The sequence below is a fragment of the Rhincodon typus genome, chromosome 6, assembly GCF_021869965.1.
Source record: "Rhincodon typus isolate 14 chromosome 6, sRhiTyp1.1, whole genome shotgun sequence".
NCBI classification, from domain to species: Eukaryota; Metazoa; Chordata; class Chondrichthyes; order Orectolobiformes; family Rhincodontidae; genus Rhincodon; species Rhincodon typus.
In genome coordinates, this window is record NC_063337.1 from 68,856,826 (window position 1) to 68,873,499 (window position 16,674).

The following is a 16,674-nucleotide window of genomic DNA, read 5'->3' on the forward strand; positions in this document are numbered from 1 at the left end:
CCCGAAACGTCAGCTTTTCTGCTCCTCTGATGCTGCTTGGCCTGCTGTGTTCATCCAGCTCTACACCTTGTTATCCTGGATTACATTTCATTCTATATCACATCCTTCCATCCCACCTTTCTTCCATCCTCCCAGTTTTTCTATTGCATCCACCTTCCAGTGCTTTCAAAATGTATTCTTTCTTCCCATTAACACCAGACACAGGGTTGAAATAGCTTTCTCTTGTCCTCATCTTCCAATCCATCAGCTTCTGTGTTCAACAGATCATTTTCTGATATTTCCACCATGTTCAATATGATGCATACCTTAGTCTCGCCTTCCCTTTAGCATTCTGAGGCGACCAAACCTCCACTTAGTGCTGATTTATTCTTCTGCCAACCTCCCAGCAACTCCCATGACAGTGCAGAAGCTACAACATCTATTCTTTCACCTTCTCCCCTCTTTCCAGATGGAACAGTAATTTATATGTATTTCATTTGATTGAATATACTACATTTTGTGCTCTCAATGAGGTCTCCACTACACTGGGGATACAAACAGAGATCAGATGATCATATTGCTGAATAGCCCCATTCAGTTGGCAGGTATAACTCTGAGCTGTCAGTCATTTATTGTTGTAAGTTGCTGTCCAATTTTAACTCCAAACACTATCCCCAGCCTCCTGCAGTGCTTGAATGAAGCTCAGTAGATACTCAAGGAAGCAAATCACATCTTTCCCTGAAATACTTTGCAAACTTACTGACTCAACTTGAAGTTCAACAATCTCAGATCCTAATCGCTGTTTCCAATTTCTTTCCCCCCCAAAGTAAAGGTACTGTCCTGTCTTCAATCCTGTCATAGAATTTTCATCCTGTTTGTCCATACAGCATCACTATCTTTGCCATGGGCTGTAGTTGCTTAAAACCTGACCTCATCTAGTTCTGGCTAAAGGTCATTGATCTAAAATCACAGAACTGTCATGCACAAGGAGGCCATTCAGTCTATCACATCTGCACCAGCTCTCTGAATGAATGGTAATTCTGTTTTACGTTCCACTGATGCTGTTTGCCCTTCTGACTATTTTTTGCGTTTTATACTAATACTTCAGGCTTTCAGCATTGCTGTGTATTTCCTTAAAAATTTTTAAGATACATTCTTCTACCTGACATCAACTGATGTATTATCTTTGTATTCTGACAATTGTCTTTCAAAGATTTTTCCCCCATCCTTGCTTTATGTTGTCAATTTACAAGATTCAACCTTCTTAAAATCAAACCATCAGATACTATCAACATTTTTTAAAAATATGCTTTTATTTCAACAAATAGAGGCCAGAAGTCTACAGATCCTGCACACAGTGTATGTTCTAAAACGGGGTTGACTGTAATCTCCAGCACAGATTCTATAAATGCGTGTTGGATTTTTGGTAGGGGCTGGGGGTGGGGGGGAGGTGGTTGTTGGTGATGACTAACAACTCTTTCATGTGGTTTGATCACACACTACCATACATCAAGAACACATCTGAACTGACCATAAGACTCCTACGACCACTGGGCTTCAGAGAAGCACACAAACCCACATCAACCCTACACCAACTGCTAACCTGAACCAAAGACCCACTACCCACTACCCACTATGGACAGGACCAATGTTGTATGCAAGATTCCCTGCAAAGACTGCGACAAACATTACATTTGACAGACAAGAAGGAAATTAACCACAAAAGTACATGAACATCAACGAGCAACAAAATGACATGACCAATACCCACTCATCTCAATCCACATGGATAAGGAAAACCACTAATTCGATTGGGACAACACCAGGATCCTGGGACAGGCGAAGCAGAGACAAGCACGGGAATTCCTAGATGCCTAGTTCTCCACTAAGAAAGCATCAACAAATACAGAGCTAGACCCCATATACACTCCACTGTGAAGGAAAACCGGAAGTGAGGTAACCCAGCTCAACTGACCCCAGAGTTTAAATAACAGTCAGGAAAACACAACGGCGCTTCATCAGAGGCTGCATTGGTGATGTTACCCAGCAGGGTAATGAAACATCTGCGGAACAACGAACGAGCTCGGCAAGCCAACCAACCACAACATCCACAACCCAAGCTACAAATACACTCTAAAACCTTAGATTTGTAGTTACTGTTTCTAAACTTTTTTGCAGAACAGAAAATATTCCAGGCAATTCAGAGAATGTGTCTCACACCCAAGAGAAATGTTTTGTGAAGTTTCACTGCTTTGGACAGATGAATTGTGAAGATCAAACATCAGTTGGGACAGGAAAGTGACTTGGTCTGGAAACAGCTTTGCTTCAAGGAGAGGAAAAAACAAGTGACTGATATTTGGATAGGAGCAGCAACAGCAGCAATGATAGAATTTTGGAAGAAAATTGAAGTAGTGGTTCACTACTGAATTGGAACAGTGAAAATAGTTTGATTTGACAGCGGCATCAGCTAGCAACTACAGTATTACACTTTAAACTGTTTAAAAACTGTTTTAAGAATATGAGAAATGCACTTAAGCCAAAACCTTGGCTACATAAGCAAGTTTGAAAGTGAAACTCAAGCAATGATTAATCTATTGCAAAGTTTATAGATATCAGGAAAGCAAAAATGTTCATTTTCAAATTAACAACATGGCTTCTTAATAAAGAAAGCAAGGTACAGTAATTGGAATGTATTATTTCTGTGTAAATGAGGATTAGTGACTTTGAAAAATTCTGTCTGGCATTACATCCACTAGGAGGGAAAGCTGATGGAGAACAGCCATAAAGGACATGCTAGGGAAACACTACAAGAAATAAAGTGATGTGGAGAAAGGTAGGAATTATAATGAAGTGATAAAGGGTAACCAGGATGCTAAAAACAAAGGTTGACACAAACAGTTAGTTTCAAATTAGCTCTCAGGAGTTCTACTGAGGAATAACAGCAGAAGGAATCTGATGAAATGCCACACTAGTTTTGTGGAACTAAGGAAAAAGCTACATTGAGAAAATGAGACAGTTAAGAGACGGAGTAGTGTCATGAGGATGGAAGTGGCTTTTGGTATGAAGATAAATTCAATAGGCTAACAATTTATCTATTGAGGTTTTCATGTCGAAGAAATGGAAGATGGGCTGCTGCAGAAAAACAGCTGCTCATATTGGTAGTCCAAACGAATTCCTGACATTATGAAGGGTCAGCTGACTGATACCTTTGTTACATAATTTGGCTATGCTGGAGAAATTTTCAAATGCTCACTGATATTCCTTTAAAATTACCTTATAACTCAGATATTCCTGAGTTCATGCACACAGTGCAATACCATGTACTCATACAGTACTTCTAGCATAGTAAAACTTCTAGGGTGCTATACTGGAGTACTGTTAAACAACATTTGACACCAAGCTCAGGCGTGGGAACTAAAGTATCAAAAACAAGCATGTGATGCAGTTGAGCAGCTTCACAACAGTAAATGTCTTTGCAAATATGGGGTAAAGAGCAGGATTTCTGGAGATGCTGTTGTAAGTGAATTAGGAGAGCATTTTCTTTTCCCAGTGTAGACAGAGAAGTGGGGTGGGAGGATGAAGGAGTTGTGGTTGAAGAGCAAAACAAGCAAGTGGTCAGACATGACTTATCTACTATTGATAAAATGAGAGTAGCGAAGCTACATGAGGTGGTAGTTCAACTGAGTAGTCATGAATTTACATGAAGCAAAAGGGTAAGAGAAGAGACAAGGACAATAAACTCAGAATGATGAATATAAATGAATTGAAATGAATATTGAAATCACTGACGCTAATAAATCAACCAGTACAAAGGTTGAGGGAGGAATGCAATGAATATAGCTCATGGAAAAATTGACTTATGTTGCCAGCACAGAATGAAGGTTTTGAGAGGAGTGAGGTGTAGAATAATATGAGATACCTAATGAAGGAGAAGGTGTTTAGAGGACTAAATGGTGATGGCATGATGTAGTTGGTAATAACAGCTATACTGCCACTGTCGTACTTTGGGTGACTAAGTGCTGGAATTGAGCCAACACTTTGGTGCAAGCTGTCACTGAAATTCAAGAGTTTGGAAGTCTAATTAGGGAAAAGATACACTGCTCAATGAAGAAATAAAAACAGCAGATGTGCTTATGGGATGGGCAGTGGGGCTTTATATCGGCAGTTAACTCGCATTTAGGGCTAAAATGCACCGCCATTAAAGGCACTGGATCATCAGAAGTGAAGGAAATGGAATAGGATGAAAGTGAAATGATATCAATGAATGGCTAAAGATAGAACTGTACAGTAATGAGCTCCCTGTCAAAGATCAATCTTGAATTTCTGATCCTTTTCTTCATTGGTGGCACTGTGTGTCACTTCAGTTAGCAATTTCTTTTAAAATATTATGCTTCCAACAATTGTTTTACTTTTAATTTCACATCTACATCTACAAGTACATTGACTGGTAGAGAGACCACTAACATCCAAAACATATTTTCCTTGTTCAGTTTCAAAAATATGCATCACCAAAGGATTTCCTGATTGTTTTCTTGTATTCTTTGTATTATTTTCTTTGTTCTACATACTTTCACACATCATACAATGTTACAACCTTTTCTTGATAGCAACATTAGGATATTTTGAGAATTGCATAAGGAGCTGTCATGTAACATCCACTGTGCCTTCATTATGCTCAATTAGTCATGTAACTTAATGCATTCCATGCCACCTTGCATTTTTAGTAATTTTGAAACAACTTCTAATGTAACATAGACTGACAATATGTAAGAAAACTGAATGATATAGAATACAATTCATAAAACAGCATGGACAAAACTAATCACAGTCTGTATATAATAAATGAAAAATTTTGCTAATAACAAGAAACCTCAAACACACTCCATCCAAAATATTAAATATTATTTTGCTAATCAAAATATATTAATGCCAGAGGTTTGTAAGGTTCAAGAAAGATCAATGACACCTAAGATCATGTTGAAAAGAAACCTTTTATAAAAATCTATAAAACCTGACAAATAAAGATTGCAAATTTCACAGTTTATATTCCAGTTATGACTGGCACATCTGTTTGAAATTATACCTTGATATTTATAAACATGAAGGTACAGTAATTACAATTTCATTCCAAATGGTGTTTGTTGAACAAATGGAACTTATTCTTAGGGATTTTAATCTTACCTCTACTATAAATCCACCAATATTAACTATATCCAGCAATATAATATGGAATAACAAACCATGATGATCAAACAAGCTGAATAGTAAAGCATTCATTTACTAGATTTGGGAAGTGATTATCCTCCAGCTCACAGTCTCAAAAATAGAACAGTCTCTCTCACCTATTCACGAGATCTTCTCCATTCCAGCATGTTAATCCATCAACAGCTGCCAAATCATTGACACACAATTGATTGGTCAATCCACCATATAAAGTCCTGTATAATCGTAGACTATTGATGAACTCTCTGAAACAAACAGAACATATCTTGAGTTAGAAAAATGTATTATTTGCCAAAGTACTGCAAATTTTTTTGTCAAATTAGCAAATGGATCACACAATATTTGTTTGAGATGGAAATGAAAAAAAAAAATTGAAAGTAGAAATGTCAGATAATGATATTGGTTGATGAAGGGCTTCCACAGTTGGTGACAATGCTTTATCTGCTATAAAATATCGGCATTAATCTGTTAATTATCAATGAAATGTCATACCAAGGATATTCATTTGCTAACATCAGAAACAATAATTTACAGGATTTAATAACTGTAGGCTGAATATCTGTATATCTGTACCATTCCTTGGCTCATAATATTGTTATATTAATTTCCTGATTGCAAAATCATTAGAAAATATGGTTTCAAAGAAAAAAGTGAAGCTAAAGCATTCTGCTTAAAACACGCATGTCTCTGAGGAAACAATGCCACTTTCACTGAACTTGATCCAGGTCAAGTCAGACAGAAAATATCTTAGAACAGAATGGAATTTTCTTGGTTATTGCTATCAAACCCATTCACCTAAAATAAGTCAGATATGGAGAATTGGGGGACTAAATTTTAACCAAAAATCGGTTAAGTACCAATCTTGGCAAGTTTCATGGAGGGCTCTCTCAGAGTCCTAACAAGATTTCTCATGCTATCTTCCCAAACCCACCTTATTTCCAGTGCCATGCTTCTCTATTGTACCCAACTTATCATACCTTCCATCTCACTGCAGTTGGAACTACTCACCAGTCATCCAGAGCTGCTTTGTATGAGTCCTGTCAATTTCCTCATACACATCAGACAAATGCAAATTGGCACTCTGCATTCCCAATGAGGACCTGGAGGTTCTGGGAGATGGTCTTTCCTCAGGACCAGCAGAGGATACCATGACAACAGACCCAGCCAGCCTGTTCTGAAGTTGCCACCTGGGTCACTGTGAAGAACATCTTGCAATGAAGAAAGGTCAAATGGCCTTCTCCACTTTACAAGGATAAGTGACTCCATCTTCTATCTGCTATTCATACTCACTCTAATTCTGCTTTTGCATCCTATGATCCCGTGGCTCATGATCAACCACTCACTGTGTCATGCAAAATCCCACCTCACTTGCTCTCACCCACTCCAAATCTCAGCACAATACTATGCTTATGTGCCCTCTGCACTGTCTACTCACTGACTTGGGACACCTCACCACCTTTCCCCCACCTGAACCAACTAACAGCTCTGGCACCCATTTTCGTCTCACTCAATCCTTCTCTTTGTTTTATTGAAGAGAATATAGCTTACAAAGGCAGTGGGAGCCAGGCCAAGTGATGGGTTGACTTACATTCAGCTTCTCACACCCTACGAGCAGACAATTCTGGACTAGGCGAGTGAGGATATACCTGCTCCTGTGATAATGCCAAAACACCAATATCCCAATAATAAAGTTAGAACTGTTGTCCATTGCCATGCTGCTCTCCAACTACCACTGCGAGTGTATTATTAACAGTTTCAAGATGAGAGATTTCAGGCACACCTTCCTCATAAGGCAACAGGGCAGTGCCAGTAGGCACCCAGCCAGAGGAGGAACTACATAAAGTCCTCCCCAAGAAGTCTCCTCAGGATTCACCAGAAGGAGTTAGGCCATCCACCTCCACCCTGCCTGCCACTCACAGCCCTGTGGGAGATCAAGACAAGGAGGGTACCCCTTCTTCTGAACAGTACACTTGTAGCACATCTGCGTCCACTAGCCACAAGTGCTCCCAGGGCCACTTGACTAAACACCCAAAGCCAACTAAATTCCATTGTAGGGCAGGTTCCCTCCAATCAGCTCCAGATCCTGATACTGCACCAATCATACTGCAAGGGAAAAGAAGAAGACCCAAGGACACAAGTGATATGGTTGACACTTCATTATAAATACATTCTCACACTTGTAAATATGGTGCAAGAATTAATGTACAGAGACTAGCTCTTCTTCGTACAATGTTTCATGGTGCAAGGTGTGAAGTGAGCAACTCAGTGCACTATGTGCAGACTAGGAACTTGGAGGTGACTGCAGCTTTGACAACTAGAGTCAATCTTCCAGGCTGCATTAAATTGCCTGGGCATCACAGACATAAGTGGAGATTGTTTCCCAATGCTACATAATCTGACCAAATGTGCTTGGGCATGGATTCTGACTCGACACAGTAAGTTAATGCCTAAAGTTACATATAGCATTCAGTGCTTCCAGGTAACTTTCCTTTACTATATGGGTGTCTGTTTAATGCTATTGCCCTTTGAAAGGCCTCACATTGCATAATACTAAAGAACAAAACAATTACCCCAGCTATACTGGGTATGGTGGCAGCCATTTTCATTTCCATTACATATTTGTTATTTGGATGATGATGGAATCAAATAGCAATTGCAATTAGGAACATAAGAACATAGGAACAGAGGAACAGGAGTAGGTCTTTCAACCCCTCGAGCCTGTTTCACCATTCAATAACATCATGGCTGATCTATGACCTAACTCCATTTGGCTACATTGGGGTCATGTCCTTGGATACCCTTGCTTAATAAAAATTTGTCAATCTTAGATTTAAATTTAATAACTGAACTGGCATGGACTACCATCTGAGGAAGAAAGTTCCAAACCTCCACTACCCTTTGCATGTAGAAGTCCTTTCTAACATCTCTCCTGAATCTCCTGCCCCTAATTCTTCCTCTATACCTCCTGGCTCTAGAATCTTCAACTACTGGAAATAGTTAATCTTTATCTACCCTGTCTTTTCCTGATCATCTCCTGAAGGCGTCGTTTAGATCACACCTTAACTTTCTAAATAAAGCCACTCCTCATAACTTAACCTCAGAAGTTCAGGAAACAACTTTGTAAACCTGCTTCACAGAGTGAGTCACAAACTCAGCCTCTCTGTCTAAGTGACTCCAAAATCTTCACAGTTCCCTCTACTTCAACTGCATTGGCTTTAAATCTCCCAACATTCCCAGCCAACCCGTTTACTTAACTGGTCGTCTCCATGTTTTACCTCTTGAGCCCCAACACCTTAAGCCATCATACCAGACATTGTAGCACTTTGTACTATGTCCCCTCATCAAAGCCCAGGTAGTGCTGACTGTCAATGACCCCTATATTTGATGTTACTTTCACTCCCATGCATGACTCTACCCACCTACTTATAGATTGATTCGCCTCCCTTTATAATTGTTGTCCGTTTCTGTATCCCAACATGCTGACTTTAATCCCCACAAATAAGTTCCCCAACTTCCCTACCACACCAGAGCAGCTGTCTCTTCCTCCTTGATTTAGAGTGAATAGAAACCACAGGACTGAGAAGGCCCACCACCTTGATTGATTTGGAAAAGACAGCCCCATCTAATGGACAACCAGGCTCCTGATTGCTCTGTATGCAGCTCCCTGTCTGACACATTGACTCCCAGGACTGGTTGTAATGGACTCACAGGGCTAGGCAGGTCTGGTTGATGCACATGCAGTGTGGGTGCTGCTTAAGCTGCTGGTAAATGGTGCAATATGAAATTGACATAGCACAGTGACATGCAACAGCATGTCCAATCTTTTGACTGATGAAAGCTGACAACTATGAAAAACCGCCTGGCTCTGTGTCCACATTGAAAGGTAAGTCGAGACGGAAGTATGGAGAACTTTTAAACTCTGGCCAAGAGCAGAAAGCACAAAAAGGCAAGGCAAACCAAGGCACGGGCTGTGTAAGCAATCAAGCTAGTATAACATGAGTGATAGGTAAGACAGCAAGCAAAGATCGCTGATATGCAGGTCAAATTCATGAGCTGGGTGCCTCTCCCTGCACACAAAGTGTCCTGGCAGCAGCATTACAGTGACTTGGAAACAGCACGGACTGCAGATGCTGGAAGCCAGAATCAATAGATGTCAGCTGGATAAGCACAGCAGGTCAGACAGCATGCGAAAGCAGGAAAGTCCATGTTTCAGGCCAAAACCCTTTGTCAAGACTGGGGTGGGGTCAGAGCCCAGAAGTAAATGGAGGGAGGGGGCGGGGCTGGAGGAAGGGTAGATGGGATGTTGATATGTGGATGCAGGTAGGGGGTTATTGTGATTGGTCAGTGGGAAGGGTGGAGCAGATAGGTGAGTAAGGAGATGGGGCCATTGGGCTGTAAGCTTCCAAGGTGAAATATCAGATGTTGTTCCTCACTTTACATTTGGCCTCACTCTGGCAGTGGAGGAGGCCAAGGATGGACATGTTGCCAGGGGAGTGGGAGGTGGAATAAAATGGAGGCAACAAAGAAGGTCAGGTTGGTTGATGTGTGCAGAGCGCAGATACTCCGCGAACAGATTCTCGAGTTTGCAGTTAGTCTACCCAATATAGAGGAGACCACATTGGGAGCAATGGATATAATAGATCAGGTTGGATGAAGTGCAGGTGAACCTCTGCCGGATCCGGACTAATTGCTTGGAGCCTTGGACGGAGGAGAGAGGGGAGCTGTAGAGGCAGGTGTTCCACCTCTTGCAGTGCAACCTCTCCACCAACTTCAGAATCCATCGCATCATCCCCTGACATTTCTGCCACCTACAATCAGACTCCACCTCCAAAACAATATTTCCTTCCCCACTCAGTCTGCTTTCCACAGGGACTGTTCATTCTGCGACTCCCTCATCAGCTCTACACTCTCCACCAACCTCTCCTCTACACCTAGTACCTTTCCCTACAACCGCAAGAGGTGCAACACCTGCCCCCACACCTCCCCTCTTGCCTCCCTCCAAGGCCCCAAACAATCCTTCCAGATCTGGCAGAGATTCACCTGCACTTCATCCAACCTGATCTATTGTATCCATTGCTCCTAATGTGGTCTCCTCTAGATCGGGGAGACCAAACGCAGACTTGGAGGCTGGTTTGCAGAGCATCTGCGCTCTGCAAGCATCAACCAACCTGACCTTCCAGTTGCCATCTATTTTAATTGCCCCTCCCACTCCCTTGGTGACATGTCCATCCTTGGCCTCCTCCACTACCAGAATGAGGCCAAATATAAACTGGAGGAACAACACTTGATATTTCACCTATGGAACTTACAGCCCAGTGGCCTCAATATTGACTTCACCAGCTTCAAAATCCCTCCATTCCCAGCCTTATCCCATGTCCAGCCCTCCCCCTCGCCTCCCTGATCTGACCGAATCTGTCCATCTTCCTACTCACCTATTCGCTCCATCCTTCTCATTGGTCAATCACAATAACCCCCAACCTGTATCCACCTAGCACCATCTTTTACCCTTCCCCCAGCCCCAACCCTCTCCTCTATTTACTTCTGGACTTCCTTCCCCGTCCCCAGTCCTGACAAAGGGTTTTGGCCTGAAACATGGACTTTCCTGCTCCTCGGATGCTTTCTGACCTGCTGTGCTTTTCCAGCTTCACATCTATTGATAGCACCATTACAGTCAAAGGTAACAGTGCATTCCAAAATGCAGCACTGAAGTTCAGAACGGTCTTGCAAATGGATCAGAGATGTGCCATGAGGGTGCAGCGAGGCTGGTACATGTTCAATGCCAACATTTATGGACGGGGAGTGTATGTGGTTGACTCCCATGAAGCATGTCCTAAAAAAATGTTGGGACAAATGTCTAGGAGTAAGTGGCAAGCTGGAGTTGCCTGGTACTTGTTTCTACCCAGTAATTGGGAGAATGGGAAACTGCGTAATAATGAGGTGAAATTTTTAGAGGCATCTTACCGCTCACTAGCAATATTCTTGCCTTGCTGTTTAACATTTGGTTGGAAAATAGGATACTTTGCTCTTGACATTGAGAATCTCCTTATGTCAATCTCATGCAATTTGTCTAATTTTGTCCCCAGTGTCCACATCATTCAGTGACTGGGCAGATTTCACACAGCATGTCTGTTGTTTGCCAATCTCGGAGGAAGATCCTTTGACTGACGTCCAATAACCATATAAATGTTGTTTTTATGTACAGCCAGTTTATTTTAATGCACAGCACCTTTAAAGTTTCTTGGTGTGAAACTGCACATGCAGTAAAAAAAAGGGAACAACTTGTAAATTGTCTTTACCACACCTTCCAGGTTGCTGCCAATTTGTGCACACTGTGAAGACTGCCAACAACTCTTTTGCGCTTTTGCCCAGCTGTGCAACGTAGATTCTGTGTCATACATTCTTCCAACAGTCTCTGCTGTACAAACACTCAATCATTTTACATTACTATTTTTAGCAAGCATCCCGCTGTCCTGCTAATTCAATGTATGGAATGTAATGCAGTCCTCCATGGTTAGTTTGCTGGTGAGGGTTACTAAAATCAGGCTGGAGGCTTGCAAGTCTGGATCCTGCCTCTCCCATCAGAAGGTCTATGAAGGTCTTTCCATCCCGATGCTGACTGAAGCCCAAGAGCTAGATAATTAATGTTTACTGAAGGGCCTTATCCAATTGCCACTTAGGACCAAAAGCAGACCAAAAGCCATATCAGGAGAGTGACAAAGAAATTTTTGCAGAGTTCCTCTCAGGAGGGTCTCTAATTCGCAGACACTCAGTGCCTGATAGAGCAAGCAAACTGAACGTTACAAGATAAAAAGACAGACACATGGATTGTTCCAAAACATCAGAATATTGCTTCAATAAACTTATGTATGCCGACTCTTAACACATGTTTTGTTATCCTGCGCTTTAAATATTGTAAGCATGTACATTTAAAACACCAGTTACATTTAGGTGCTGCCTTTACAGAGGACTAGTAAGTATAAATGACGTTGCTGCATCTTACTTTCTCCTGCTGGATAATGTCTCCTCATCTTCTTTATGAATGATTTTCAGCCCAGGTTTATCATTGTAAGGATCTGTTTGATAATCCAAAGTTTGAGGAGGCTTTCGAACAGGATGTCCACAGGCTCTATTTACCTGAAAAGAAAAAGGTGACTGATTTGGAATCAACAACGTTAAGATACGATCCAAAAATGAAAAATATTTCCAAAACTGTTTGCTTACTGGAGTAGCTGAGGGACCATAAGACTTAAAGTCAAGTCAGCTTCAATATAGTGGGTCTGTTTTTCCATTAAGTTAATTCGATTCAATATGGCTTATTGGAATTTATATACAACAAACAAACAAAGTAGCAGAGATCATAGGCTGATCTCATTTTTTTAAAGAAAAATGGCAGCAAACAATGGTTACAAAGCTCTAGAAATGTAATGACTAATCTGCAGTCCTTGATTCACAGATAATTAGTCAAATAAAGGAGAGTGTAACATGAGATTACTTTAGCTATAATACCACATTCACAATTAGTTAATACCAATATTTGTCATTCTCATTTGACCTATGCTGCAAGCTGTTATTTTACAACCTGTCTGACACCTAGGATTGAAAAAGGATTTTTTTTTGTGGTCTGATATTTCTGTTCCTTCATTATTGGTAATTGCAGAGTTAATGCCCAAGGCACATTTCCTTTTTGATATTTCAAGTGTAACAATGCCTGCAATTTCTGACTGTTTGTTTTCAATCCTGTGCATTTATCCACTTCACCTCCAATAAATCTGATTAGTAGTTTAAGGCCTAAGGCAAAGTCAAGCAGAACGTTGATCCTTTCAGTTAAAGTCAAAGAAATTATACAGCAACAATGCAGTTATGAGGTTTCTATGTATCCCCCATTCACCTTGTTAGTACAGGATTGTTACATTTCAAGAGGAATGGAAGACCAAAATGTTTAACAACAGCAGAAGCCTTTTTTAAGGATAAATTTGTTCTACAATGCACCAAACTAGACTGGACTGTTTGCCTCCAAAATGGCCAATGGTTTCATTATAATGTCACACAATCAAACTGAAAGGATCAATACAGCAAACTTAAATAAGTACTCAAAATACCTCAAAAAACCAAAAGAACTGCGGATGCTGTAAATCAGGAACAAAAACAAAGTTGCTGGAAAAGCTCAGCAGGTCTGACAGCATCTGTGAAGGAAAAAACACAGAGTTAACGTTTCAGGTCTGGTGACCCTTTCTCAAAACTGAGGAAGGATCACCAGACCCTAAACGTTAACTCAAAATACCTCCCTCTTTACATCAAAGGCCCTTGCAACAAAAACAAAAACAAAAACATTCTCCAACGGTCAATGGCTAAACCATTCCAGGGTTGTCAATTCTTGTCGGTGTACTTCAGCTGTCTGTTTATTTTTCTCCTTGGCTTTAACCTATAGCATTTTAGGTGTACTAGGAAAATCATCTGTCATTTTTTTTCTGTTTGTCAGTTCACACAATATCATGGTATTCTCCATTAAGGTGCTGTTCCCACAGATGCTCCAGTTACTGTTCTTTCCTCATGTATGTCCAAATCTCTATTTGAAAAATTATTTGTGGATCTTCAGTTGTCTGCTTTCCAAGATGTGATCTGGATGTCTTCTCTGTAATACATGATCACTCGTCTGCATGGTGTAGGAGACCGGTCCAGTCTGCGCTACAATAGTGGCTAGCACCCACTTCTCTCTATTAGTGGAACTCCTCACCAACACTTCTTGACCTTTTAGGAAATTGCCTTGGGCCTTGTTTTCTCATTCAAAATGCTGATTCTGTTCTTTCCTGTCAACAATGTCTTTTGTCATGGGTGGTTTCAGCCAATCAAATGCCATGTGCAACTAATGCTTTACCATGAGCAATGCCAGAGAATTTTGATTTGTCAAGTGGATTTGTTGCTGTATGTTTACAAAAATCATCTCAGTCTTTTGTACAGTGATCCGTGTTCTGAAGTTACTCTTAAGGAATTTTTCATTGTGTAAACAAATATTTCTGCAAAACCATTTGTGGATGGCTGAGGAAGAATTGATCACATATATGGAATTCCATTCTGCTTTAGATAGTCTGTAAATTCTTATGATATAAACCATGGATCATTTTCACTCACAAATTGTTCTGGATATACAAGCCCTGCAAAGATCTTCCCCAACCTTTCAATGATTTTCTCTGAAGATACAGCCTCCAAAATGACAACTTCAAGCTGTTTAGTATGTGTGTCAACCACCATGAAAAACATTCAGCCTTCAAAGGATCCAGCATAGTCAATGTGCCTTCTTTGCTATGGCCTTTCTGGCTATTCCCTGGGTGTAATGGTACTAATGGAGTTAGATTGCAAACTCTTGTGCAAACTGCACATATTTCGGTCTTCTCCTCAATTTCAGAGTTAGGCCCTGGCCACCAAATATAGCTTCTAGCTATCTCCTTCATTCTGACTATGCTGCAGTGACCTTTGCATAGTTGATTTAACACACATTTCCTTACCTGTGGTAGAATGATGAACCTCCTTCCCCATAGGAGATATTCTGCTTGAAAGGATAATTCTAGCTTCCATGTGACACGTGGCTTCCATTCTAGAGTTGTTCCTATGGTCTTGCCACGAAGTATCATGTCCAGCACTTTCCATTTCTAGCATATTTTGTAACTAGCCTTACCATTTCCTAAGTGTTCTATTCATTCGAAAATACCTACATGAGCACTGTTTGTAGCCAATTCATTTGGTAAAAATAATCTAGAGACCCCATCTAAATTCATATGTAAGTTGGATTGTTGGTACCTAATTGTACAAGTATGAACTGATAGCGACAATGTCCCTATGGCTCACTGCTAGACAGTTATCCCTATAGGAGGCCTAAATATTGTGCTCAGTGATCTGCAGTTTGTTAGAAGGACAAATTCCCAGCCATTCAGATATTGATGGAATCATCTATTGCCAAAAAATGATTCTGAGAACTCTTTCTCATTCTGTTCACAGTAACTTCTGTTTTGTTTAACAATCTTGGTGCAAAATTAGCTTCTCTACATCATTAGATAATATCTGAAAAACACCTGCTCCAATCTACACGGTGATGCAACTCATATGAGTTGTAACAGTAGTTTTGGGTCAAAATTGTCCACAAGTTCTGATTTTGATGAAACCTCGCTGGCTCGTGAAATCATTCTGATTTCCCCATTTCCAATTCCTCTTTTGGCATAATAAAATTGTGCAATGCTTGACAGTGATCACAAGATTTGGGATAAACCAGCCATAGTAGTTTAGCAAGCCCAAAACTGATCAGAGTTAGAGTAAATTTTTAGGTGCTGGCACCTCAATTATAGCTTTTACTTTTGAAGGTGACGTGTGTAGTCCCAGAGCATCAATGACGTGGCCTAAATATTCGAGAAGATTTTGAAAAACTCACATTTGTTTTTCCCTTGGTCATAACCTTCAAATCACCACGGAGTAGCATCTAAATTGTGGATATGCTCATTTCTTTTCTCTGTGATGAAAATATTGTCTAGATAACAATGGATCCCTTCCAATCCATTTGATTCGTAGCATGTTGAAATAACACAGGTGCAGATGTGATTCCAAATAGAACTCTCTTACATTTGAATAATCTTTTATATGTTACAGTCATCAAATATTTCTGTAACACAGGATCTACATTCATCTGGAGATAAGCTTAACAAAGGTCAATCTTACTGAAAAGCTGTCCTCTAGCTAATGCAATAAGTAGATCTTTGATTAAATGCACAGGATACTGCTCAGCACAAAGTACCAAGTACCAGATTAAGGGTGACCTTAAAAGCCCCACAAGGGTATACCAATCAATCTTTATTCATCACTAGCATGATGGATAAAACCTGGAAATTTTTCAGTAGGAACATGTAAGGACTAAGCTTCAGATTGACTATATAACTGAACATTCACATTGATGCAATCTCGAAAGGCACAACTTCACCTACATACTTTCTTAATACAATTTTTGAGGGTTGCAGCAAAATGTGACTCAACTGCATCTGACATACACTTTGAAGTATCAAGGCAACCTTCATGCCATGTCCACCTCCATTCTTACCTGTTTACCATTCAGTAAGGAGGTTGAAATAACTCCACAGAGGCTGGTATCCCATTACCAACTCACCCTTTATTTTCATGTGGAAAGTCTTTGCTCCCTCAGAGCCAGCTCTCAGTATGAACAGGATGTCTGACATTCCTGTTTTATCTGTTAGCCCAGGCTCCGTGATTGGACCAGATTTACAGCCCCAATCAGAGAATTCATATCTGATGATATTCACCTGGCTGACCTTACAATCACTACATCCCTCCCACTTTGAATATGAGGACATAAGCCAGTTCTTTTTTTGTAGCTCTTTTTGGATCAATTTAGCACCAGTCAGGGTCCACCAACTCTTCCTGTGATACAGGCAGCATGTAACGCAGAGTAGCTCACCTCTTATGCCCAGAGCA

At 40.6% G+C, this 16,674-nt stretch overlaps 1 protein-coding gene across 2 annotated transcripts in view; it reads right to left on the reverse strand.

The window, feature by feature from the left end:
* The window catches only part of gpc5a (glypican 5a), an 859,383-nt gene that overhangs the window by 556,710 nt on the left and 285,999 nt on the right, over positions 1-16,674 (reverse strand). For both annotated transcript variants that reach the window (XM_048598178.1, XM_048598177.1), the window contains exons 4-5: positions 12,203-12,336; positions 5,322-5,447 (exon numbers count right to left, since the gene is read on the reverse strand). In XM_048598178.1, coding sequence (XP_048454135.1) covers positions 5,322-5,447; positions 12,203-12,336 — 260 coding nt within the window. The remainder of the gene's footprint in view (positions 1-5,321; positions 5,448-12,202; positions 12,337-16,674) is intronic.